The 27,678-nt window shown below is 50.3% G+C and overlaps 1 protein-coding gene across 5 annotated transcripts in view; it reads left to right on the top strand.

Annotated features, from left to right (window-relative positions):
- KIAA0586 (KIAA0586 ortholog) overlaps positions 1-27,678 on the top strand; it is a 187,923-nt gene that overhangs the window by 21,484 nt on the left and 138,761 nt on the right. For all 5 annotated transcript variants that reach the window (XM_078858668.1, XM_078858670.1, XM_078858671.1 and 2 more), the window contains exon 10: positions 10,891-11,017. In XM_078858668.1, coding sequence (XP_078714794.1) covers positions 10,891-11,017 — 127 coding nt within the window. The remainder of the gene's footprint in view (positions 1-10,890; positions 11,018-27,678) is intronic.

Below are 27,678 nucleotides of genomic sequence, written 5' to 3'. Positions count from 1 at the left end.
TGATTGCAGTCAAAGAATCCCAGCTCCTTTTATCTCCAGCCTTCAGTCAACCCAATCCCATGTCTGAAGAAGGGACGCCACCGCCTATCACCTGCAAGTGTGTGCATGTGTGTGCGTGTGTGTGTGTAGGTATGAGCTGATGTGTGCACATGTGTATGTGTGTGTATTTGGTCGCTAACATTACTTTCCCAAAATGTATGTTAAAGGCTATACCGGGGAACTTTGTATTTTTCTCTATTTGGTGGGGAGTGGTGGGGTAGCGCTTTGCGCACCGCGCTATGAAGCCGGCGACCCGAGTTCGATTCCCACTCACGGCCAACACCAGTGACGATTTTCTGAATCGGTCTTGGGCCTCCCCTAAGTCAACTCAACATCAACTGAGTACCTGGTGCGGTGTGTAAACATCACCACTACGGAGACAAAGGCGGCCAGGCGTGGTGCTGGCCACGCACCCCTTCTCGTGCCATTCTGGCCTTCATAGGTGCTCGCTAACAGCCTGTTAAGGCTATATGGGGGGATCTTTGACCTTGTCTGTATTTAGAGGTTGGTGCCATGGCGGTAAGAATACCCCAATAAATCACATGGACTCTGATTTGAGTTGTAGCCGTTGCACTGTCGGTGACTTTTAGTGCAGTGTTTGTTGATGTTCCTGAATTGGTGACCCTTAGGGTTAGTTTGGTGTTAAAAATTAATTCCTTTTTAGATGAGTCAACACAAGCCCTAGGGATCAAAGGTGGGTAGGTGTGGTGTTCTCTGCACCGCCACCCACTCGTGTGTCACAGATTTCTCGGTGTGTGATTGCTCATAGCGCTTGTCTCAAGCCTAACCACGCTGGAAAAAGGAGAACGTTGTATACTTTATATCTGTGCATACACGTACTAAAGGGGTTACACGTGTACAGCACGTCTTGTTTATTTGCCGGCCGTCTGGTATTTTGCGCAAGTATTTGCTCGTACAGTGCATCGCACATTTCTATTGCGTTGTATGCGTTTGAGTCTTACGCAAACGACTCCAGCAGCTCCAAACGTTTTTTTCTTATTCCTCCCCGAAAGTGAACCGAAATGTGATGCCTCCCAGGTCAATGCCACTGCAAATTTTTTTCACCGTTACAATCGCATCGCAAATGCAGCTCAGTCACGATGCACGTGGCTTTAGTGGCACTTGGATACCGGGACTTTCTGTCGGTGTAGACGGCACTCACGCTGCCACCCCGAGGCAGCACAACTTTGGGGAGCTGCTGGGGTGGAGAACGCTGCTGTCCCTGCACAGCCCTGCCGGGTCGACGTTACATTTTACGGGGGGCCAGTATGGTTGTCGGATGGGCCCCCTCCTTGCAGATGTATTTCCTTCCCTTGACTATTTTTTTACCACTTAACCCGCTGCATTAATCCGTCCCTGGGCCCGGCGACCGCTGCCTCCCATCCTCCCTGCCTGCCAAGCCGCCCACCGCCACCCCCGCCGTCCCCGCCTCTCGCTCCAGACGGGTGTTTGTGTCGGCGAAGCCGCCCCCCCCCTCCCCGGTCTGGCTCGTCAGCGCCGACGTGGGGCTGCCACGAGGTGGAACGCGCCCCCGAGGCAGCTGCCGTGGCCCAGTGGCCCTGCCCTGACCGTACGGCGGGGAGGACGGCACCGCGCGCGTACTACCGCCCCCGCCCCGTAGCACATGCCGGTCGCGTGATGCACGCCTGAAAGGCGTTTTGTGAAAGCGTTTGGCGCATAGTTCCTGCCGTCGGGGCAGCGTACCAAAGAATGCGCTCTCCGTGCGCGCGTGTGGCTGCTACGCCTGCCGCGTGTTTATTGCCCGTCGAGCTGCGTGTGCACCGACTTGCAACGTCGTCTGGTGGTTAATTATCGTTAAGCAACACTGCCCTTTGTTGCGCTGTATGTTTGTGATCCCGTGTCTTTGCTCGCCGCTTTTACCAAGCCCGCACTCACCAGCTTGGTGAAGTATGGTCAAGGAACCCCCGCGTCCCCGTATGCCGTGGACGAAAGCCCTCCTCCAGTAGTAGATGCACAACTGAGCTGTGCAATTAACCAGGCTGTGTGTTACTTGTGCATTTGGGCTCGTGCTTATGAGACTGCATTCAATATCCAGCCAGGTGGATTCTCATGGTCACGAAAAGAGCAGCACCTGGTGATTTGTGTCGCCTGGTAAGGAAGTCATCGGTGGTTCTGCTATGGGCAAAAATGGTCTGGTCATACAAATGTATAACTCCCGCGACTGAAAGTATTACAGTTGTTGCTATAGGTACCATTTTGAGATGAAATTTCCATTCAGAAATGTCACGGAATTGCTTCTGAAGCCACGTCAGTTAGCTCCTTATCTCCACAGGAGGCACACATGCATGCGTGCGTCTGTTATTTGGGCTTTGCCTAGCAAAGAATCATTATCACGTGTTAAGTGAAATGGAAAATGTTATTCACATATTGCTGGTATAAATCGAATTAAGTGAAAACCCGATCTGATGATCGTTTTGTGCAGTCGGTGGTAACTGGGCTGCGACCATCAGCTCGACACACTTGCAAACATGGTTTAATCACAAGCGACTGCCCAGATTCAAACCCGGGATTTTAGTGCTACACGCTCAGTGCTCTGACATGGCATTAGACCCCTGAGCCACTTGGCCACATTAAAACATTTTGTGCTCGTCACATGAACTTCTTTCGCACGATAGGTCACCAACCGTGCCAATCGGAGGTGCGACTTCACCTGTCGTTAAACTCTGCAAACAAGAATGCTTGCATTGCTATCATATTTAAGCCACCGGCGTGGAATCCTACAGTTAAACGCGATATAATACTGTCACGCCAAACGCTATGACCGCACGAGGTGGAACACGGAAGAACAGGGTTGTAGCATTTATCTCCAAATCAAGTCGACTATTTTTAGTTGGGGACCCCACGTAGCCCATGGTGGAGTTTGAGGATGGCCTCATCCTCAAACCGATGGCATTTCATCCCATCGGTGAGATCGCCTTTCACTATTTGCAGCCGTAGCTTAGCTGCAAATAGGATTTGTTTCATGTTCCTATTGGCCTGGCCGCACGCGTGTTATTTAGGCCTCGATATGTGCTTCGTGCCGAAAATAGAGACGCTTAAACAAGGATCGCCCGGACAAGGTTAAATGCTGCGTCTGAACCCTGGATAAGTTGCATACCCACCCTTCCCCCTTAGGTGTGTGTTTTTGCGCTGTTGATTGGGCAAGAGTTGCCGAAGGTGCTTATGAGGCGGTGGAGAGGAATGTAATTGTGTGGTGAGGAATCTCGACCGTCCTGAGTCATCCGTTCGCCATAAGGGGTGTGGGGGAGTTCAGAGAGGGCATCGCAGTTGAGCCCTGGGTGGCGTGGGGGGGGGTTGTGGCTGGGCTGATGAAGTACAAACTGTGCTCGTGACCACTCTCACAACAAATGGGTTTCTCGGCAGCAAGCCGGAACCCTGCCGATGTGCGGGAGCTGAGACTTTATTTATTTATTTCAAACTGCTCTCCTTTGTTGTCAAAGCACGCGCAGCGTACGTGTGCTGTGCGAGTGGGGCGGAGCGGTGGTGTAGTGGTTAGCACGCTGCCCTACGAACCTGGAGACCCGAGTTCGATTCCCGCTCCCGGCCAACGCCAGCAACGAATATCTGACCCGCTCCTGGGCCTCCCCTAGGTCGACTCAGCCTCAAATGAGTACCTCGTGCGATGTGTAAACATTGCCACTAGGAAGACACAGGCGGCCGGGCGTGGTGCTGGCCACCCACCCTCTCGTGTGCCGTTCCGGCCTTCATCGGTGCTACTCGTGAACAGCACTTGCCCCAACAGTCTGTTAAAGCTATACGGGGATCTTTATCTTTGTGCGTGCTCTTGGCGGAGTTGGCGGCGATGGGGGGGGGGTATTTGGGTCAGTGCTCGTCAAGGCAGTGAAGAGGGGCGGACAACGCCGTTGAGTCGCTCGGCACGGCTCTGGTTAATGACCACCCGTCAGTGCGCCTCGTTTACTGAATGGCACCACGGCGAAGTGGAACGTCCACGTAATTCGGATGTAAATCCAAAAAATCGCTCGGATTAATTCCGCATGATCATATTACGCAACCCTCGTTTGGCGAGGGAGTGGTCCTTCCGAATTGGCGTGGTGGTGGGCGCTCGAAATTGGCAACGGGCCTGGTTTTAGCTCAGTGGAAATAACTTGAAGTTGTCAGCTGTCACGGTGTAGCTGTGGGCCTGTTTTAAGCTATCTGCCATGCACGTGGTACCAGCATGTCTTTAAATGAGGTCACTAAACAGAAGTGGAAAGGGAAAAACCCACGTCAACTCTTATTGGCGCGTGGTAATTTCTTCATGAGCACAACATTTGTTCGTTTCATGAAACTAGAAATCCAGTGTCTTCACTTTATGCTGCTGGGGAATGTGATTGTGGAGAGAAATGAAAATAAATCGAAATAACAAAAAAATGACGTTGCTTGCAATATTCCACATCTGTGTTTAGTTTAGTGGGTTTAAAAAAACGCTATTCATTTATTTTTTAAATCGTTAACAGTTATTTCTTTCTTTTTAGCTGTTGTATGGGAAAGGGAAAGTCAGTCTGCTTTCTCTATGTTATTGTGAAATTGCTGCCTTGCTGTTTCCCGGGTGTCTGTCAAGCCGCAGATGTCGAGATGTCCTGCCGTAGACTGCGTATCAGCAAAAATGCAGTTTCCTCATTTGGGAGTCCTTAGCATGATGACAGCTTGCGTTATGAGTTCTCCAGCCTCGCACGGCTTAAGCCTCTTCGTTTATCCCCCCACCACCGCACCCCCACCCCGCCCCCCGCCCCTCACCCCCGCCCCCCACAACCACCCCCCACCACAGACTCTCCGCTTCCACAACCTGCGGTGGTCCTCTCTTTGTTTGCCCCCCCTCCCACGCCTTGTTACCCCCACGCAGCAGCCCCCCTTCTTCCCTTTCCTCTCCGTCTGCACACATCTCTCCATTCCTCTTGCACCGCTTCCCCGCCGGCGGAGAACAATCCTCCCAGCATGCCGTGCAGCGGGGGCCGCCTCCGGTGGGAGGAAACGGGAAGCGGCTCCGCTTTAAAAGTGGCTGGGAGAGAGCGCGTGTTTTTGGTGCCCCCTTCCTGAGACGCTGTGCTGGATAAGCACTTTCAGTCGTCCCCGAGCGCTCTCTCACATTTTGGGGCAGGTGGGGGGGGTTTGTTGAGAGGGTGCAGTTAGGGAAAACACCCTTGTGGTTTCAGAACCAGAGCTTTAAAAAAGAAATGTCATTATCTCGAAACGTAAATTCTTTACATCCTGCCTGGTTTTGTCCAAATAAAGAGAGATCATTTTTTATTCAATTCCGCGACCTTCGTCACTGCGGCGGGGCAGAAAAATGTTGACTTTGTGGCGCTTAAGCAACATTTGTGAGCTCAAATGACCTCCTATCTGTCAAATGCTGTTCTGATGAACCACAATAGTTTGCTATTAATATTACATTGGATAATTGAAAGTAAGTTTTTAGCATTAAAATGTCCCTGAAATCGATCTGCTCTGCGTATCTCATGGTACCGGATGCAGTGCTGTCGTCAGCCACAGTTTGGCGAAAGGAAACTGGACAGTTTATTTCGGGACGAATTATCACAGATTCGGGAGGAGATGAAGAAAAAAGGGGTCCTTGTATGTTGTTACTGTGCATTTCCCACCAGTGCCTGGTTACGTGCGCGGGTATTCTTACAGGGCGTAGAAACCAGAGCTGATTAAGAGATTTTATGTCTCGGTGCGGCGCTGTATGGGCCCGTTTAATTCCCCGCTGCTGTGACGCAGGCCATATTAACGGGGTGTTTTCTTTCGCGGTGTCGGCTTGTCCTCCTCAAATGACTTCAAATGCTCCTGACGTCGCCCGGCGGGTTTTATTTTTCCTGTAATTTCACCTGTGCTCTTGTTTTCTGCCCGGTAACGTGAGCGCCGTCGTGAAAACGCTGTAAAATAATCCCGCTCGGCTTTCGGAGAGGAGGGGGGGGGGAAAAGTTTAGACGAGAAAAAAAATCTGCTTACAGGGTGCCCTAAAGAAAGCCGTGCCTGTATTTTATTGGGTGCCATTCACTCCCCCCACCATGCAATTACGTTCCCTCTGAAGGTGGCGTGGGGTCAGCCGAGCAATTGGCTCGGTTTCCCAATTGTCGTGTGGATAATGGCTTCAAGGTGGCCAATTACGGGCGTGGTGCGGTGTTCTGGGTGTTCTGGCGTTTGATGTGCCATCCAACGCCCCTTATTTCTTAGACCTCCTGCCCTCCCGAGTGTCCGAGTGGGAAGGTTGTGCCCGTTTGTGAGCGACCCAGCCGCTCGTGATTTGTACTTAACCCCCTACTTCATCAGCCCGTTCACATTAAAATGTTGGCTGTCCTCTAATTTTTTTGCCTTCATTTTCATTGCTTTAAAACTGTACATGCAATATGCTTGCATTTATTTATCTTCGTAAGGATTTTTTGGGATTCCAATATCTCTGTGGAAATGAGTTCTGAGTAACCTTTGATATGTAGAGAGGGTTTTTTTCACTTGAGCCACCATTTTTTTTCCTCCACAAATTCTCCATGGTGTCACGCACCGAGCCTTCGAGGCCAGCCTGGTTGCGTCGAGGCCCGCGATGGCCTCGCGTGAACGGGCTCAGCCACAGAGGGATGCCTGCTGGGGCCATGTTTTTGCGCCCGGCTCTCGCAGATCCGACGGCGGCCCGAGCCGTTCCCTCGGCACGTCCGTCCATATTGTCTTGGACCCGTCGCCAGGAGACCGGGCGGGCGGTTTCATCGCAACACCCCGTGGCTCGGGTGGCCGGCGATGGCCTCCGTGTGTTCTGCCCGGTCCCGGTAGCATGGCCCGGGAGAGGCGGCGACGTGCGTGACCAGCATCGCCCTGCTGCTCGCAGTCCCCCATCCGCTTGCGGTTTTACGCATCGCGGGAGCAGCACGCGGGTTTCACGACAGTCGTGTTCACGGAGGGCGAGAGCTGGCTGGCGTCGGTGGGTGAAAATAAGCGTGAAATTACCGCGTCTCGTCCGTGTGTATTTCACGTTGCCGTATTTCTTATTCATGCAGGGTGTTTTATAAACATGAGCAAAGTATGGCCAAGCGTTTTTAACAAGGCTGTTCCTCACTGTCAGCGCTTCGTTGATTGTCGTCATCCCCCTCCCCCGCAGTCTGCGATTATAGACTGATGCGTAGAGAAGTGCCGCATTGAGTATCGTCTTCACCATTAACTTGTAAGTGGCTGTGTTTTGGAAATGTGTGTTCAATCTTTCTGTTTACGTTTTGTACGTGCACTACTAGTTTGTCATAATGTTACATCCGTCTACGTAATAATAAAAACATTGAAAGCCTGGTTAAGTTTGCCCGAAAACATACACGCAGCCTTTACAATCTAATTAGGCCATTAAACTTAGATTAAAACACACTTTGAAAAAAGAGAGAGAATAAACTTCAAACAAATATTACTTGAAAGGAACCGGCAGCATTAACGAAGGCTATTAAAAGGCAGGAGACCCGTGGCTGGCACCGCGTGTGGCGCCCAGAGGGCCCGCTTATAATGACCTGGGTGGAGCAGTTTCCGCGTTTTGAGTTTGGGATGAAAAGTGCCCTATTTTGGTCGTTGTAAAACATGTGGCTGGCACCGCAGTGTTGTGATTTGCTTAAATATTTCCAGGACGCATGCGCGTGCACGTGTTTGAGCAGCCTCGTGGTGTGCGTGTTATCTCGATGATCGGCTCTCTCCTCGTGTTCATTTTTGTGTTGTTGCTCGGACCTTTTTTTTTACGGTCCGATCTTCTCCTTCCCCCCACTGTGTTACTGGACTCTGCCGGTATGCGTAACCCGATCGCGGTCCACCTGTGCACTCTCATGTTCTGCTCCTTTGTTCGCCTTTATGTGTGGCATTGCGCGCTCGTTCCGCCCTGCTGACGGCCACCGTCGCCCCGAGCAACGCGCCGGCTCCTTGATGTTTTTTATGCGTCGTCACCGACCCACGGGACACCGCGTGTGCGCGCTGTGTGCCACACCACCGCCGCGAGACATTAAGACGTCAGCTCGTTGCTCACTCGTTTATTCATCTCGCCTTTTTTCTTTTAAATGTGACACCGTTGAAGATGACTTTGATTGTAGGTGGACGGTGGCTCAGGCGCCCGAAGCATTGAGCTGACAACTCGGAGATCCTGGGTTTGAATCTGGGCAGTCTCCCCGTGGGTATACCGGCTTCTCACGTGTAACGAGGTGACGATCTTGGCCCGGTCACCAATGACCGTACAATAAAAAAAACTATCGCTTTAAATTAGATGTTTCACTTTGTTTGGATGATTCCAACTCTGAGACTTTTTCTCGGTTTCATTGACATGCGACCGACACGTATAAGGGCATATAAAAGGTGTGTCCCTCACATGGATAAACAGGTCTGTTGAAGTAATCTCATCAGTAATTCTGTGACGTTATCTTCTGTGGCAGCTCTCTGATACGGTGATGCACTGCTCGCTTCAGAGTTCCCAATGGACATTTCTTCATCTCATGAGACTACACTGAGAGAACAATTTGAATGTCATCATGAAAAGAGAAGTAACGATAGATAAAAAAATAGAGTTAATCAGGTCACATCTGTGCGGTGTTCGACAGGGAATGTTCGGGAATGTGCAGTGGTTCTTCTCTTTTCGCATCGTATGAGCAGTCGCTCGGTCAGGATACATATCGGGGCACGGCCCCTCAAATCGGGGGCAAGGCCCCCCTCACCCCGGTGACCTGAGTGACACTTCCAGGAAAGCGGGTGGTGGGGGGGGGACCGGCAGCACAATCCCTTCAAGGAAAACGCTATCACGCTAAGTTGTCAGCAATATGTTGTTTCTCGCGTGTCGCATGGATGGTTTTAGCCACAGTCATGGCTCGCGGTAGCCCGGATTAGACGAGAGCTTTGCGTCCGCTGTATTGTCTGCGACGAGCTGAACGGGTATGAACGGGCCCGATGTCCAAAGAACGGCGTTTGTAGCGATACAGCTTCTAGGAAAATATGGCGTGTGACCTGAGAGAGGCTAGTAGATTTGTGTGTGGGTCCACGTATTTTGTACGGATACGCGACCACATCCTACACGTATCCTGCGGTATGATAGGCATACATTTCCTGTGTTGTGTGTGCGCGTGGCCCAAAAACAGTACATGCTACTCTGATTATCATCACGCTAACGGTAAAAAAACGCATTATTTATGCCCGTTGAAAATCACATTCCTAAAATGAAAAGTGTTTATTGTAGAACGTTATATATTGGCAGAGTTTAGTGAATCAGTTTCTATACTTTTTTGTAGCGGGGAAAAGTGTGGGGACCGTGACACTCCTTTGTGGTTTCCCAGAATTGAAAGTGGTCCACACTGAGACTGCATTGGAAGTCTCATAGCCGACTGAAGCACAGGACGAGTGGGAGACTGTTACGTATGAACAGTTTAAGAAATTAAGCAACCTCACATCGAAATCAACATCCCACAATGATCGTAATAATCCATAATAAACCACAATTTCTAAATCGTGCTCATAATGCATGATGAAAACATATTGGGTGTCATCATTTTAGACTCGATTATCTTGGGGATATCTCAGTGGTTTGATACTCGCACAAAAATGAATGCACCATCCCCATCTCAGTGTAGTTTGCATGAGCACGTCCGATACCATGGTATTTTAGTAGCATTTCTCCTCTTTGTCAATAAAGGTGGACACGTTTATCTCTATGAATTACCTTCCTAATTGTTTGACGTATGACGAACCGGTTAAAGTCCACTTCAACGTCATTCTCATGATTGCCCCCAACTTTAAAGTCGCTTGAATGTAAATTTCAAATCGTGGATCTGCCCATATGTTGTGTAATAATTATAATATTATTTTACAGCTCCATGTCAATCCACTGCTGGAACTGGTGTGTCCGTCATGGTTTGTTTGACTATACTTCACCGCTCTGGTCGGTGTGGGTTTGTTGAAGTGGGGGGGGGGAACCAGAAACAGTTCAGATATTGCTCACCACTAACGTTAGGCCGGAAATCGTCGCTGGGTTGCACTAACCACTGCGGCACTGCTCCGCATACTATATATAGCATAATACATATCTGGACGCGATGGTGCTTTCAAGTGGGCACGCAGAGTCGAGTAAATACAGTGCCGTGGCGCACGTGTTTTTGCGCAAATTGCCCGCGCTGCCATTAGTATCGTGCGCATAGGCCCCCCTGCGCTGGCGCACGTGTGTTTGACCCAATGCGGCGTGTGAAAAAACAGTTGAGAGCATAGCTCTGTTGCGGTTTCCTCGCAAGTGTCGCTGTTGTGATTCGACCGTAGACCGTCGCCAAGGCAGGCGAAGGAACTCTCCCAACGTGTGGCGGCCGATGCACGAACACCCAAGCCCATGTCCGCCCGCGTAATTGGTTTTTAGCGCGTCGTGGAAAGGCAGCACGCCAGGCTGATCTCGGTGGGGCCGTGCAACACACGGGTGCGATGTGTCAGAGGCTAGCTCGACTTGTGCCGGATATTCACTCATGGAAAGTCAGGAGCCTGGCAGGAGGGAGAGGATGTGTAAAATGTTGTTTATCGTCATCGTCAAAATAAATCCCCATGTCATGGAGGAAAGCCAGAGTTTGCGTTTTTCAATGACACACGTGGTGGCTGTGGTGGGAGGGAAGGGTGAGTGCGTTGGGTAGGGTTGGGGCTCGTGGAATGAACTTGAAGGAAACTTTCTATCACCGTGCTGTTTTCCTTGCTTAATCTCTTTCCCACGCCACAGTGTATTTAAAAAGCACACAATAATACTTGGGATTCCATCATCAGCCAGTGTAAAAATGGTCTCGTGGTTTTTATTTTTTGTTCGTCGGGCGGTGTTGTGTTTTTCTTCCAATTAAGTTCTGCTTCATGTCGCTTGTTTTTCAGGAAATGGGAAATTTCTGCGAGAGGACACGTTGAGTAAACAGGAAGGGCACAGGGGGAGCACGGCACCCCCACTTCGCTCTGTGGCCGAGGTCCCCGCGGTGACGCCCAGCTGGACGGCCAGACCCAGGTACGGCGGCGGCGGCGGCGGCGGCGGAACGACGCCCCCTCCCACGATCGAGCACAGACTTGGCTGGCGCGTGGTTGTGCCTGTGCGGAAGACAATGGGTCATGTTTGTGGGTTTAAAAGATGGGCGAGGCTGCATTTGCGCACTTGGGAGCGTTGCTCTGTGTCATTTCACAACCCTGGGACCGAACGTGTGAATTTTTTGGAACAAGAGGAAGTCGCTGAGCCAAAATATATTTTATTGTGCCCGTTGTAAATCACAGTGTACCGCTAGCAGCCATTGGATCGTGCTTCAGGCTTGGACTGTGCTCGCTTTTTAAGATTGAGTGTGCGGTTTTTTTTCTTTCTCCCCACCATAAATGTCGGACTCCAATCCCCCAAACGTCTGGTGTACCAAAAACATTCTCTGCTCCTTAACAATACAAAATAAAATACATATTCTTGTGTTTGTAATGTAGGGTATGCAGCAGTACCAAGCAATCTTTGTGAGAGATCTTCACTTCTTCGGGGATGAGAAAACTAGGGCAAGGTCATTGAAACAGGTATCTGAATATAGGGCAAGCCGTGTCTGTCTGCCCAAAAGAAACGGGAGCCGTTTATACTGGCGCGTCATGGGCTTTGACACGTGCGGCGGTTCCGTGCCTTATCCTTGACCTTGCCCACACTTCGATCGCTGGCTCCATTGGAGCCGAAAGCCCGTATGTTGGGACGCTCTGACCTGGCGCGATCGGAAGGCGTTCGGTCTGCGCTGGAGTCGGATATTCTGTTCATTGAACCGCTCGCACAAACGCCCGGAATGCCCTGGTTTGGCACGCACGTGTGAGTGTGCGTGTCAGCCAAGGCACTGGCACGATTGTACGCCTGCATCCTCTTAATTTCAGTTAAGCTAGGCACACGCAGGGAGTCTTATGAAGAGTACTCCTCCTCTATGCCCATGGGCAAGTTCCTGGCTCAAATTCACACCAACCTATCCAATCCCACTCCCCAGTCGAGCACAGTGTGTCCTTGAAATGCTGGGCTTAATGCAGGGGCAAGGTTCCTCGGTATATCTATTTTGCTAATAAAACCCTGTTATTTCCATGGAGACCAACGTTTAACCTATTCACAGCTTGTTATGTTATTTAAATTGCTTTTTCTATTGTTTAATGCAATATAAAAGAAAGGTTAAAAACATCATGGATTGCACCGAAAAGCACAAGCCAATTCTGGAACGCACAATCCAGTGCAACCCGTGGTATATCGTAGAGTACAGTTCTCAAGTGAGACTGCCTGGCACGTGATGTTTCTGCATGGAGACCCACCGAACAAGTCACCATCACATTGTACACTTGCCTTTCTGAGCTTAAGGAGTGTGTTTTCATTTTACAATTTATGGGTGGCCAAAAAAATACCCCGTTATTAAATGTGGGGTCACGGTATATCTGCTCACGATTTTGCAATAATACACTGCTTTGGCATGTACCTACACATATATGCAACAACAGCCGCCATTCGCCACTAAGTGGCGGTGACGTCACTACGGTGCTTTTGCCAGGCCAGGGTGCACTCCGAGGCCACGTGAAGTGTCGAAGGCTCGCATATATGTAAGCCTTAATAGACTGTTGGGGCAAGTGCTGTTGGTGAGCACCTATGAAGGCCAGCACAGCACATGAGGGGCTGGGTGGCCCGCACCACGCCTGACCGCCTTTGTCTCAGCAGTGGAGATGTTTACACATCGCACCAGGTACTCATTTGAGGATGAGTCGACCTTGGGGAGACCCAGGACCGGTTCAGATAATCGTCACTGGTGTTGGCCATGAGCGGGAATCGAACTCCGGTCGCCGGGTTCATAGCGCAGCAAGCTAACCGCTTCACTACTGCTCCCCATCGCATATATGCACACAGGCACAATTGAACATCAATACAAACGTGTGTTCCATGAGACTGTGTCATCGGTGAGCCGTGGGCTATGTGTAGACGTGTGTCATGAAGGTGTGTGCACAAACAGCTGCTCAGTCGGAGTCATATGACACGTCCAAACATTGAACATTCTCAGTCAGGGTTAAGCAATGATTACAACTGACAATTTTGTACAAACGCTTTAAAAGTTGCGCAATAAGGTCACGAAGTTAAGGTGCGCGCATGTGTCTTTGTCTTGTGTGTGTGTGCGCATTCTTGGGCTACGCCCGAGCTAGACTTTAGAATGACGTCTAACATCACCGTGTGTTTGTCAGGTTCAACCAGGTAAGACGAATGCCCGAATGCAAATGCCGCTCCCCGTGAGGTGTTTGATGTATGTGCCGAACATCGGTTGCGTCTGGAAATTTCTGGCTTGAGTAGCACTGGCTCAGACTCAAGCCTTTCTAGTTGGGTGGATTTTTACACTTTTGAAGGTTAGGGCAAATTCCTACCAGGTACGGAAATGCAAATGATATGCAAACCATGTACAGTGCGTGTGTGTGTGTGGGAGAACATTTTTTTGTATTTTTACATTGTGAGAATTAAAAGGAGAAAAAAAACTTTCCCCGCCTCTCATGTCCTGCGATTCTGAGGGAAGCAGTTTGCATTTCTGACGAAATGTTTGGTCTGACTCATCCTGCATCCTACGTGAGTGTATGCCTACATGCATGTATGCCTTACAACGTTGGCAAAAAAAACTAACTAACGGTGCAGTCACTTGCATTGGATCGTTACTCATCGACTTCGCTATGCTCAATGACTTAATGAATGGGTGCTTTTGTCATTCAATTGCATAGTTATTATTGTGGTAGCCGTGCACTCAGGTCGGAGACAATCCAGCTGTGTCTGTGTTGCGTGTGTGCCGTGGGCAGCTCACGCTTGCACCGACCACGTGCGAGGGAGTCGGGGCGATGGCCGAGTGGGCGACGTCCCTGGCCACGCCGAATTTGGTTTTTGCGTGCAGGCCCAGCGATGGTTGGCCTGCAGCGGCACAGCGGTTTGCCACCGAGCGGTGTGCTTGCTGCGAAGGTCACGCAATTTGTTTTGACACCGAGAGAGGAAATTTGGCAAAGGTGGAAGTCACACCTTATTCTGGGCTTATTTCGAAATCTCAGTCCCCGTGTTAATGGCATATTGCAATCGATTTTGACAATGTACTATATTCAGGTGTAAAGCGCTTGGTGTAAGTGTGGTTTATTTGTAGTGTGCGTTATATCCTGTGATTTTAAAATATATATAATGTCCTTGTATGTGTATAGTTTATTAGTTTTTTTTATTGTATGTCACGACAATTCTGCATCAATCAATAATTATAATCTACACTCTTATGTATTGACACATTATAATAGGTTCTTTTGGAAACTAGCACTGTCCCAGAATTTTTTCATTTTCAGAGACACGCCAATATAACTGCGCTTCCGTGTGAATGCATTGTGCGAGTGTATGCATGGGTATTTATAGTTTGGGTTAAACGCCGACGTCATTGCCACATGCATATTTCCCCATGAGGTTCAGTTTTCGCACAAACATTGCGTTTTTGGGAAGTGACGGTGTGTCAATGTTGACATAAATATCCTCGTGTGGAGCATTTAAAACATCCTCTGTCCCGTTGCTCATTGTGACGCTTTTAGCCTCCGTGGGACATGCTTGGACGTCGCGACTCACGACGAACCACTGCCCAGACCTCGTTGTGGAGTCGCAGGCTGGTCGCAGGCTGGTCGCATCCGCAGCCTTCTCTCCCCGTGACTAAGGCCCTCTGGGGGAGAGGGGTGCTCCCGCGGGAGGGCGACGCGACAGCTGACTCACCAGGCTCTGCCGATTTTATTCCATCTCGTTATCTGCAGCGCCGTGAGGCTCGCACAGGAAGCCCCCCCCCCGTGCCACGTGGTTTCTGCGCGTGTGAAGCTGTGGCTAGGGGTAAGGCAAATAAAGGAAAACGCAATGCATTGTTTTCCTTTTGAATGGTTTTTACATGGCAATTTTAATCTGGGACGTAGCGCATGCTTTTTTAAAGAGTCCGACCATGTTGAGCACTGCAGCGAGCGGAGGTTTAACCTCGTGCTGCGATCACACCGTGGTGGTGGTGCAAAGCTGTCGTGGACCATGTAGAGATGATGCTTGCAAGAGGCCACCTGCAGAGCACAGGAAGCCTGTAAATGGGCTGCATACAAAGTACGTATTTAAACTATCTGTGTGGGGTTTGAGTATTTTCCCATACGCGTGGGTTTCATATGATACTACGGTGGCCTTCCACGTGCAACAAACGCTGGGAACAAAAATACTTCATAAGGCCTGATGAGACTTATTTCTGAAACCTGCTGCATTGGGATGTCTGGCCCATTCCACGAATTAGCACGGTTGGCTACGTACGGTGCGAAAGAAGTTCAACATATATACAATGGGGTGTTTTGGTAAATTTTGAGAACCAATGAGGCTTTGATGGAGAAATAAGGTATTGTTATTATTGTTCTCAAAACAATGAACACATAGCAGGAATCTGTCGGCGTCTCCTCCGGAAAATAATACGGCACTGAAGAACCCGCCACGCTGGCAGGGCCCGCTGAGAGAGATCTGACCTTCGCTGTGCGTGCGTTCGTAAAGCGTTCCCTCGCTTTGTCGGTGAGAGCCGTCGGCTGGGTGGCGGGCACCCGGTGATGGATTGGCAACAAAAAAAAAGTACACGCTTGGCAAGCACTGAAGTCTGTGCAGGAAAAGTGAAGAGTGGCTCTAGTGGGAGCCTCGTGGTAGGGAGTGCGCCAGCCGCCAAACACTGAGGGTCCTTGTATCATAAAAATACCAAAAAAAACCCATAACAAGCGAAAACGCAGGACGTGGCGGTTTTGCGAACAATTGTCCAAACCCGGTTACGGGGAGACGGTCGTGACCTCTGTGCGCGGGTTTCGGAGTGGCGTGTCACCTCTAGACGTTGTGCAAGCCGCTTGCCAGGCGAGAAATGTCGTCGGTGGGTACACGAGGGCCCACCGAGCCCGATCCACAGGTCAAGGGGCACTTTTACCGCGGCCGTAAAACCTCAGATGGCGCATTGTGTTTTCCCCACCCTTGCACTCCGGCATCCTCCGCACAGCGCTCGCGGTTTATTTCCAACACGGCCACGTCTTGCCCCCCCCCCACAAACGGGAATTTAATCATTTACATGTCGTTTGTGCGTTTGCGTGGCTTTTTCATCCCAATTTAAAGGCGTAATTTTTTTTATTTCTAAGAGCCGTGCCAAATTCCTTGAACTGCTGCTTTTGAAGGCTTTGACTGAATGCGTCGATTGTTCGTATTGTACACGTGGTTTTAATTAGTTATGTTTGACAAATAAAAGGCAGTTTTCTTTTCGCATGCAAAGCAGATTTGTGTTGATGGATGCGGCGTCGCTGTCCAATGGATGGTGTCAGGCCGAGAAGCACGGATGAAACATCACTGGCCCATTCATGCTAGCCACCTCGTGCCAGCGTCACATTACATTACCAGTGAATCTAGCATAAGCGCCTAATGGCATCGAAAACATTCCACTTGAAAATTTTGAATGAAAAGAACTTCGCACCAGCGTTGTTAATACTCCAAATCTCCGGGATTGACCTCCCCAGCGCAAGTGACAGATTGCAGTCTGGTTGCTCTGTATTGGAAACGTTCCTTATTTATTTGAATGACGACGACGACTTGTGGAATGGTGGTGGTTGGTAGTGGGGAAGCCATCTCTCCGGTACAGAGTTGTGTAATCGCTGACCCCGGTGTAACCTCAAACACGGGACCCCATTCCCCCAGCAGAGAGGAAAAGCGGGTTGAAAATATCTCTTGACAGAAAGAACAAACGCCGCCCTCTCTCTCTCTGGCGCTCTCATTTTGTTGTTGCGCACGTGGGCGGGCCGCGGTATTATTTATTTATTTATGTTCCGGGGCTGCCGTTGCCATGGCGACTGTGACGTGATTCGGCAGGCGGCGGGGTGAAAGCCGAGGCGGTGGGGGGGGCCTCCTCGGGTCGTGCGCTCGCGCCGGTTACACGCCACGCTCGCACACACTCACATACATACACACACTCATACACACACTCACAATCATACATACACACACTCACAATCATACATACACTCATACACACAATCATACACACATACACTCATACACACACTCACAATCATACACACACTAACAATCATACATACACAGTCATACACACACACTCATACACTCACACTCACAATCATACATACACTCACACACACACTCAATCATACACACACTCGCACACACACTCACAATTAAACACACACACTCAAACACACTCATACACTCACACACACACTCATATACACTCATACACACTCATACACAACAACAACCAACAACAACCGCCATTCGCCACTAAGTGGCGGTGACGTCACCACGACGCTTGTGCCAGGCCATGTGCACCTTGAGGCCACGTGAAGTGTCGAACGCCCGCTGGCAGGAGGTCACGGGGCAGACCCAGGTGCCACGGGTCGACTGACCGAGATGACCGAGATGACTGGCTGATGCACCACCTGTGCCCCCTACTGTGCCAACTTGCTGTGCTTTAGCCACCCGGCGCTCCGCTCGTTGTTGTGAGCGTCGCTCCTCCGCCCTCCGTTGTTGTTGGAGGGCGACTGCCTCCAACTGCCCAGTAGCGTCCTTCACGAGCCTCCTCCACTGAGGCCGATCTTGACACCGCTGGTACCAGTCATCGGCAAGTCCACTCAGCTCCACGTCCTCCTGTACCACATCACTCCATCTCTTCTCTAGCCCGTGCCGCGCCCGTTTAGCCCCCTCGATCCGGCCGAACAAAAGCTGTTTAGGCATGCGGTGGCTGGGCATGCGGGCTACATGACCCAGCCAACGCAGCCTTGCCTGCCGGAGGAGCTCACTGATGGGACTTTGCCCAGATCTTTCAAGGACTTGTGAGCTCCTCACACAATCCAGCCTGGTTAAACCCAGGATGGATCGTAGGCAGGCCAGCCTAAATGTTTCCAACCGGCGAAGATGCTCCACTAGGGGGGTCCACGTTTCGCAAGCATAGAGAAGGGAGGGAATGACCGTGGCCGAGAAGACCTGAAGCTTCGTGCGGAGCGACAGACCAGGTAGCTTCCACACAGCGTTACGCAACCGATGAAAAGATATTGCCGCTCGACTGATTCGGAGTGAGACCTCTGCTGATAAACTGGAGCCGGTCATGAGCACACTGCCCAGGTATGGGAAACTCTCTACTCTCTCCACAACTGCCCCATCACCGATTGGGAGTTGTGGGGGCGGAGTGCCCGATGGTACAAAATACCCAGGCAGGTGCTTAGTTTTGGTGGGGCTGATGGTAAGGCCCCACCTCTTAGTGGCACGCTCCAGTCTCAGCAGCAGCGTCTCCAACTCCTCTTCTGAATGAGCAGCTATTACCAAATCATCGGCATACATAACGTGGTTGACCAATAGGGAGCCATCCCTTGATCGCACCCGGGCGTCGATCAGCCTCCCATTGTATCTGTACCAAATGGTAATTCCCCCGGTACAGCTATTGAAGGCTTCACGAACTACGCAGTCGAAATAGATGTTAAATAATGTGGGAGCCAGAGGACATCCCTGTCGCACCCCAAGGTGTACAGGGAAAGGCTCCGACTCCCGGCCACGTAGTTTTACCCGGGCCCGCTCACCATCATGAAGGTCCTTAATGATCGTGAGCAGAGGGTCAGGGACTCCGAAAGCACGAAGAACAACCCAGAGCCCAGTCCTACTGATGGTATCATAGGCCTTGACCAGGTCAATAAAGCAGAGATGTAGGTCTTTTTGGAATTCCCTACACCTCTGCTGTAGCAGACGGACAGAAAATATGGCATCTGTGCAGGACCGCCCTTTCCTGAAACCACATTGGGGCTCCGCAAGCCTCTCCTCAGCATGCCTAGCAAGGCGATGTTGAATAATCCTTGCCAGGACCTTACCCGGCACACTGAGGAGTGAGATGCCCCTGTAGTTGTTACAGTCGGTACGGTCCCCCTTCTTAAAGAGGGGGACCACCAGGGCATCCTTCCAGTCCTGCGGAACCCGTCCAGTGGTCCAGACTGTTGTTATGATGTCATATAGGGCAGTCTGTGCACAAACGCCACCCTCCCTCAGCATTTCGCCTGGGAGATCATCTCTGCCCGGTGCCTTCCCTGGTCTCAGACTCCGGATCGCCCTCAGTACTTCCTCAACAGCCGGTACCTCAGCCAGCCACTCACAGGGGGTGACCTCTTCCAATATTTGAGGCACCGCAGCCTCAGCAGGGTTATCCCCACTTTGTGCCATGATGTTTTCCTGGCTGAGAGATTTTCCCTCCCCCAGGACCTCACAGAAATGCTCAGCAAATCTGCAAACCTGTTCCTGGGGGTCGGAGATTGGATCACCGTTTTTTCCTCTAATGATGGTAATACACACACTCACACACATACACACTCATACACACACTCACAATCATACACACTCATACACACACTCACAATCATATACACACACACTCGCACTCACACACTCGCACTCACACACACTCACACACACACTCGCACTCACATACAATCATACACACTCATACCCACACAATTATACACACTCACATACACGCACTCACACACAAAAATTTACTTGGCTGCCTGCCAGGATGTCTGGCGCAAGAGGCCCGCAATACACACACACACGCACAGTGTGTGTGTGAACACACACGCACACACTCACCCACCCATGTGCATTCTCTCGGCTTGCTACCCCACCCCTCACTCTCTCTCTGTGTGCTCTCCCCCTCCCTCCCACACACACACACGCGCATGCACGTACACAAAGCTCCGGCTGTGTGAAATGAGGATCTGGCAGGGCGCCAGGCACAGAGCTTTTGCAAAACAACAAGAGCCGTCTCATGCATTTTTGGCAGCTCCAACCGGAGCTCGGAAAGGCTGGGGGGGAGCACAGAGGGCAGTGGTGTAAGGGGGGGGGTGGTGTTATGGGTGTAGGCTGGAGTTGGCCAATGGAGACCGGGGTTCGTGGGCAGTCGGGATGGCGGTGGCGATATGGAGTGAGCAGCGTGCGTGCCTGTGCCCAGGGGGGTGGTGGTGGTGGGTAAGGGGGGGGGTCCTCTGGCTCGCATGGCTTGCAAGGGGTGGGGTGGATTTGAAAAAAGAGGGCCTTGTTTTTCTGTAGTTTGCCGCAGCTCCCAGTGTCCCATGTGACTGGCCGCTTGCCTGCCGTGGCTTTGATGTTTGCAGGCCTGCAGAAAGCTTTCCTGCCTGCCTGCCTTCCTCTTCTGTTTTCTGTGCGGTTGACATTTGTGGAGATGCAGTTCGGAAACTTATTCGTTTGGCCGGTGCACGCTATTTGTGTGTCGCAATCAGAGGCCCTCTCCCCCGGGGTGGGTGGAATTTCATTCTGGTTTTGTTGACAGTTGTGTGTAATCTTTCCAACTCAATCCAGCCGACATTGACGATTACAGAAAAGAAACGCGTGTGGAAATCTGCGACGACTTACGCTCCATGTCTATTATTGAACAACCGCATGTGAGAAAATTGCCGTTTCGAATGTGCCTTGCAAACCACTAACAGTTTTCGTTAATGGAAAACTTTGACGTTAATGATCAATTCGCTGCTGTACACGATTCTTTTTTTTCTAGAAAAAGCCAGTTTGGCCTGAGCCACGTACAAAAAAACCTTACGTTTACCCTCCCAAAGTTTCTGCGTAACCAGCTGACTTTATATTTAAATAAACCATTGCCGGTGAAACGAATAGGACTCTTTTTCAACTCAAAGTTACCGCGACGTGATGATAAATTAGTAATTATCTTGAAAATTGATCCCGAGCAAACGACGGTTCCTAATTCATAAAATCAATAATTTATTTTTTAAAAACGGACGCGGAATAATTTACTGAGCAGAAGGAGCAGGAGCCGTGCTTGGGGGCGGTGGGGTTGGGGAGGTCAACCCACCGCTGCGTGGTCCAACAGGGCCCACGTCACCTGCTTGGGCCACGTTCAAGCCACCGGAGATGATTGCAGTTTCGCAAACGCGCGCGTTATTTGTCCACGAACGGGCACGCACTCCGAGTTCTCTGGCATGGACCGCGTGTGCACTGCGGCTCGGCTTGCCTCCCCCGGCTCGCCTGCCCGCTCGCTTGGCAAGAAATTGCATCTGGCTCCGATTCAGGCACGATGAGTTGGCTCTGGCTCACCCGCTGCGAGTGTGGGAGCTGGAGAGAGAGAGGGGGGGGGAAGGGAGGTGAGCGATGGATATGTGGAGGAGGCGAGGGGAAAGAGGGAGGGAAGGGGACTGAGAGAGAGACCCCGAACAGGATTGTTAATGGGAACGGCGCGAGGCTGTGTTGTGAGAGTCAGTGCCGTGCCAGACAAATTACGCTGCCACGGTAATGAGCGAGAAGCAGGGGTGCTTCAAAGATGAGCGTGGCGCTTTTCGCCGTACGTGTTGCGCAGCGGGTGCCACTGTAGTTGCTGCTCTTATTAGGAAAATGAAAAGATGAGCTACCTACCAAGTTTTGATGTGGCAAACCAAAAAGGTGCAAGAGCCGCTAATTTCGTCTGATCGTATAATGCAAAAAAAAGATAGATATATCTGCAAATAAAAACCCGATGTCGCGTATGAATTTTTTTTTGCTCGAGTCTCCATAGAAACGTTTGCCTGTGTTGCTGTGTTCACGGCGGGAGGAATGGGGGGAATGTGCGTCGTGGATTAGCAGCACATTTCCCAGGCACTGCAGAATATATCATTGTGTGTTAGCACTAGAGTCTAGAGAGATCATGTGTGTACTTTCGGTCGGTTAAAAAAGGAAACGCTTTAATGTAATCGAGCGCGTTGTTGATTCGTCATAGAGCATTTGAACAAGTCACATTAAACTTGAGCATGCTCAGTGAGCTTCTTAATAGCATAACCAAAGATTGTTTTTTGAGAAAAAAAATAAAGGCAGTAAATTATAAAATTAGGGAATAAAAGACAGCAAGACACTACAACTGGTTTGTGTTTTTTTTGTGAGCAACACCGGGATGGAGACGCGCAGTGTGCGTGCGGGTGCGTTGTGGTTCAACCCTTCCCCAAGCCCCCTCTCCCGGGTGTGCCTAGCACAGTAAGCCGAATGAATGAGGTCTCTCCAAGGCAGCGCCCACATTGAATCTGTCAGCCACGCCTGACCTCAGCACTCTCTGGAAAATCCAGGCCGGCTCATCCTTTCCACTAACACGGCAGCCTGAGAAATTGAGCCACCCTCCCCTATTGGAATTGGGCTCCGAAGGGTTTCTATAGCCCTGGCTGCGCCTGGGTTAATTACGTGCGCTTATGCGTCAAATGGGCACCCGACCCACCCACCCATCGTCCAGCCACCGCTGTTCATTGCTCCGATTAGCACGGTTGGCTATATACGGTGCGAAAGAAGTTCATATATATACGTGTTGAACCGCAACCCGTCTGCTTGTCCGTGTGTAGGCCTTGCTCACTACGACGTTTCAGATCGTTTCACAGGCCATTCATTGTTCACACTCGGCCTCAGCTTGCCCGTGCCTATCTTCATTCGTGACATAATCGCAATCTGGATAATGTTAATTTCACCACCCTCGCGTTTGCGTGAACGTTGGCGACAAAGTTTGCGATTGCTACTAGCCCAGGGCGCTGCAAGTTATTTTTGTGACCGAGCATTTACGATGTAAATTTTTTGCACCCACTCTTCAATTAGCTTACATTTGTCAAACGCAGTCCCCTGCTGCCTTCAAAGTTAAGCGTCTGTGGGTTAAAACAATTCATGATTAATCTCATGTGTGATGCTCAGCTGTTTACGGCTTGTGTCCGTGCGGCTTTCGAAGGCTGCCTTGCGCTGGCGAATCGGTGCCTCATTACATTGCACGCATTCCAAGCAGCTCACAGACCCCGAGTGTGGCTTACCACGTCTGAACGCGCCGCCGTGTCGACCCATCAATCTTATTGCACACCTGGACAGTTTGTGGTAATATGCACATACATATACACACACACGCACGTGCGCGCTATTGTTTGTTTATGATTTTTGCCCCATTTTCTCAGCAGATTACGTCCACATTGAACGCAGCCTTAGAATCCATAAGAGGTTTTTGGGTCCGATCGCATACATATAAATGTGTATCATTAAACCTGCCACCACCCGACACGGCCAGTTAGTAAGGTTTGTCACGTAAAGAAAGCATGCCTGAGCGTTGACCTGAACACCTCAGCCAAATGTCAGTGATTTTAAATGTAGCAAAAGGTATATTTCAATTGATGTTTTCGAGGCCCCTTTCCTCCACAGGCATCCTAGAGCCCTGTCAGGTTTTAAACTCGGCAGCCCGTTGGGCCATTTGCTCTTAAAAGTGTCCGGGCCTGCTTCACCCGTTTTCCCATCCGCATGCGAACAGGCAGCATGTGCATTCAGCAAAACAGCCCTTTGGGAACAGCGCTGGACGGTGGTCGTTGCGGGACAATGCCCCGACCGTGCACAGAACACACGGGAGAGATGACGATGGCGAGATATGTTATGCCTTGTAACAAAACAACGGGAAGCAATCAAGGATGGACTCAATGCTGCGTGCGCTGTGACGAGGTGCATGCGGAGAGCTGGGGCTTGTATACACGGTGGTCCACAGATGTCTTGTGACCCCCCCCCCCCCAATTAATTGACCCCGCTAACATTTTGTTCCCTCTGCATATCCATTTCTGTTTTAAATAAACCTTGGGGGTCACAAGACATCTGGACCCTGTACATCTGGTTCAAAGTGCCGTGGAAATTTGCTGTTAATTCCACTCCGTGTTGAGTGCTGACCCGCCCATACTGGACATCTGTGAAAAAGAGCATCATAGCTCATCGGATTCCTCCAGTCTAAATAAAGATTCTGATTCAGTGTGCTCATTCATTTTGCCAACACGTATAGGAGTGGTGGCGTTACCTCCCCACCACAACTTTTTTGGGCAAATGAATGAGGATGGCGTGATTGAGTCGTGCCAGCCCATTAAATGTGCTGAGAGTATATCCACAGGCGTGCTCGCTGCGGGGATTTTCAATGTGCACATAATTGCCGTGTCTCTCTCTCTCTCTTGCATAATTATTTGGCCCAGCTCAGAATAAAGAGGTCTGATGAATCTTTATTCAGTGAAATGAAGATAACTGGTAATTTTCACAATTAATGCGCGATTCAACCGTGAGCTGCACAGGCCGATATTACATCGCCATTCGGACACAGCTGCCACTGGAACATTAGCATTCTGTATTTATGGATTTCACTCGCACACTGTATCGTGCAGTTGATGCTCAATGCCGTTTCATATTTCACCATCTATCATATAAAGAGGCTCTTGATGGAATAAAAAAAACATACCGAACATGCAAATGAATTGTTTCAAAAAAACCTAAACAATCCACGTAATTTGTTGCATCGACATATAAAGTTGCAATTCATTTTTCAAATCTCCGTAGGTGCGTTTTGTTTAACACTTTCCTTTTTCCGTCAAGTGGAAGCTGTAATCATGGTTTTTTTTATAACGACAAGAGTTTGGAACCTGGGTCAGACCAAGGGCGGTGTGATGGATCGTTTTTAATCACTCCACACACCCAAAGTGTTACGCACGTGTGATGTCAAATACTGCTTGTGCACCCGGCGTGCAGTGATTGTACAATACAGCGGCGCCCCTGTAACTTGGGCAAAACAAACCCAAACGTGGAGGGGCTAGGATCAGGCACAAACCGGCGCGGATTGCGCCTGCCATTAATGTGCACGCGGTTGACGATTATGTTATGGTACGGCGTGTCCCCAGCGTGCTGCGACTTGCACTGCGGTTTGGGCCCCCGTAGGCCTGAGCCCCCTAACATATTCTCTGCAAGACACCGACAATTAAATTGCCCGAGCCCGGCCTCGCATTCTCATCATCTACCGGTTTATTTCCTGCCCCAGCCCGCTTCCTCTCTCAGCCACACCTTGGCTTTGAGCATTTGCAAAGACTCGCCGCAAAGTTTCCATGCGCCGGCTTGCCCGCTTGTCATGAGTCACCGCCGCAGTGTTACTTAATTGCAAGAGGCCGCGACGGCCCCCGAGGTATGAAGGAATCCGAGTTTGGCGGGGCAGGCCCCAGCCCGCCTGTCCACCCACCTGCCGGCCCCGTTGGCCTCGTGACACACCTGCGAGCGGAGCATGATCATCGTCTGGGAGACGCCCCTGCCATTGATGCCTTTTTGTCACCTCTGGCCAGAGGCGCTGGGGAGTGTTTTGGGGAGAGCGTTGTGGCGAGGAGTTGAGGTTTGAAGTGAGATGGTTGTGGGCTATAATGCAGCTCTGAAGGGTGAGGTGGTGGTGGTGGTGGGGCTGCAGGGGAGGAGGATGTTATGAAAACAAGCCGTGTGGAATTTCTCCGGACAGCTGGTTGTGGGAGTGCGTGGACTGGCATGGACGTCGAGTTGAGTGAGGAGCTGTCGACTCGGTTGACGTCACTTGCGTCCCTGATCTCAAGCGAACATTGCTCACATTTTGTTTTCGGTGCGAAGCTCCTGCGCTTCCTTGTGTTTGCATTAAAACCCTGTTTACATTCCTGCAAGTGTTATTCATAGCCAAAGACAGCATTACGCCATCCGTTTTATCTAGCACGGTTGGTCGGGTGACATCAGCCCGATGTTTCTTGCTTGCCAAGATCGACATTCATGTGTAGAGTCAGCATCTGCGAGTCAACGCTGTGGCGCTTATGAAATACAGTAGGGTGGTTTTTGATTACTCTGCCAGCGGTATTGCAGGAGGATGTGTCAGTTTGGTTGGGTGTAGCTGTGACACGGAAGCCGTAACGTGAAATGTGTGAATCATAAGGCAGTGACACACACACACACTGCATTGGTTATAATTTACATTAATTAACGACGTGTGTGCTCGTGGTTAGTCGGTCTGCCTATCTCTCTCCTTTTGGCTGCTTCGGTCTATCGATTAATCTCATCCAAGTTAGTCTCCACTCGCGTTTACTTTCCTGCATCTGTAACTGTCAATTATATGTCCATTCGAGATGTGTCTGTAGGGTCTTTTGAGGTTAAGCAAAAAGACCGTCTATCAGATCGTGAGCCCCATGACAGATAAGAGCGAGCACTGGGTGTTGACACTTTAGCTCGCTTTAACTAGTTCTACTTCCAGAAACCAGACAGGAGGACATTCAAGGTCATGTTATGCAGAAATCCCAAAGGCAAGAAGAGAGAGCGGGGCATTCCATCACGTGCGAGAGAGGTTCTCTTCAAGTGAATTTTAAGAAACGGAGGCTCATCTCTTCATGCCCTTCAGACAAAAATAATTCCTCAAAGAATAACAGCTGGCAGAGTTTGATCTTGGTTTACTGTTCGTCTCGGGCAGGCTTAAATCTGTAAAGAGAAACGATTGAGATTTGTGTCGGGGATCGTGCGTGTAGCACAATATATGCAAGGTGGAAGCTCTGCCGGCATTGACTTGAGCACAATATGGAGGGATGACCATGACCGTTTTTATCAAGCAGCCCCAATGGTATTAAGTCACCTATTAACACTGGTGTAGCCAAAGAGTGAACATAAACAGCCGAGCGCCATATGTCTCTGTGACCCTTAACTCTGTCAAGGTTAGGGTCACAAAATTCACTGCATTTTGGTCTCAAAGTCCTTCCAGTCGGCTCGGCTTGGCTGATCAGAGAGGAGCACTGCCAGTTGATTGGTCATTGCTTGCGTGCACTGGCGAGGTGTCAGAAAGTACATTGGGTCCGACAGAAGAGTCACTTGCACACAGCTTTGGGTTGCATAGTTGCAGCGACATGCGGACCATCGATTAATTCTCGTCGCTCGGTTCCAGCAGTCGCAGAAATAGCCGCACACTAATCCAAAGACACATGGGGCAATTTGGTGGCAATCGGCAGCTCACTAAACGTTTGAGCAGAGATTTCACCGAGTTACACTAACCTGCTTGCCCCAATCCTTGGTCAATTATTTGCGATATCACCACGTCAGGATACGAGGCACAATTCGGAAGCGATTTCACAAAAATCCCTGCGCGAGGACCCACGTCAAAGCACAATCGATTGCACCAAATTGGCGCAGTGTATGTTAACCCTCGCCTCCTCGCTCTGGTTGGGGTCCTCGGTAGCTTGTGATACTTTGCCCTGGTCCCGCTGCAAATGGGTGCCACGGTCGCAAGATGTTAACTACTTCGCCTGGTATACAGGAGGTTGTGGGTACGATCCCGACCCCCTCGACGCCTTTATATTTGGAGTTTGCATGTTTTCCCCGTGGTTGCGTGTATTTTTTTCTGGGTCCTCCAGTTTTTCCCTCCACATTTAGAAACATGCATTTACAGTATTCAGCTGCTATACATTTCCACGTGATAAGCCACTTCGTTGAGCTATCGTTTGTGGCCAGGTCGCTTCTGAAAAAGAGCTCAGTGTGCCTTACCTGGTAAGATAAAAAATAGTTTTGTTTTAGTTTTAAATGAGGCCACAGCGTTAAAGGTGCGCTGTTGCAAATACTGTATCCTAATGAATGTTTTGGCAGAGTGAAAGGTCATCCTGTTTCTGCTCTGCGTGATGCATGCTCGCTTGCCTTTTGACAAAGTTTACTGAAATGGCCCTTGTCTGAACGTAAACAACATGGGGCGCACTAAGCACGTGTAGTCCCCTCGGTGTCCAGCCAAGCATCTCAGCAGCCTCTTGATTTATTCCAAACTTGTGACTCGCAGTAGGACGAAGGCATGAGCATTGGAGCAGAGT

The sequence above is a fragment of the Lampetra fluviatilis genome, chromosome 7 (assembly GCF_964198595.1).
Source record: "Lampetra fluviatilis chromosome 7, kcLamFluv1.1, whole genome shotgun sequence".
Lineage (NCBI taxonomy): Eukaryota > Metazoa > Chordata > Hyperoartia > Petromyzontiformes > Petromyzontidae > Lampetra > Lampetra fluviatilis.
The sequence above is the reverse complement of the archived record's forward strand: the minus strand, read 5'-3'. Positions and strand labels throughout refer to the sequence as shown.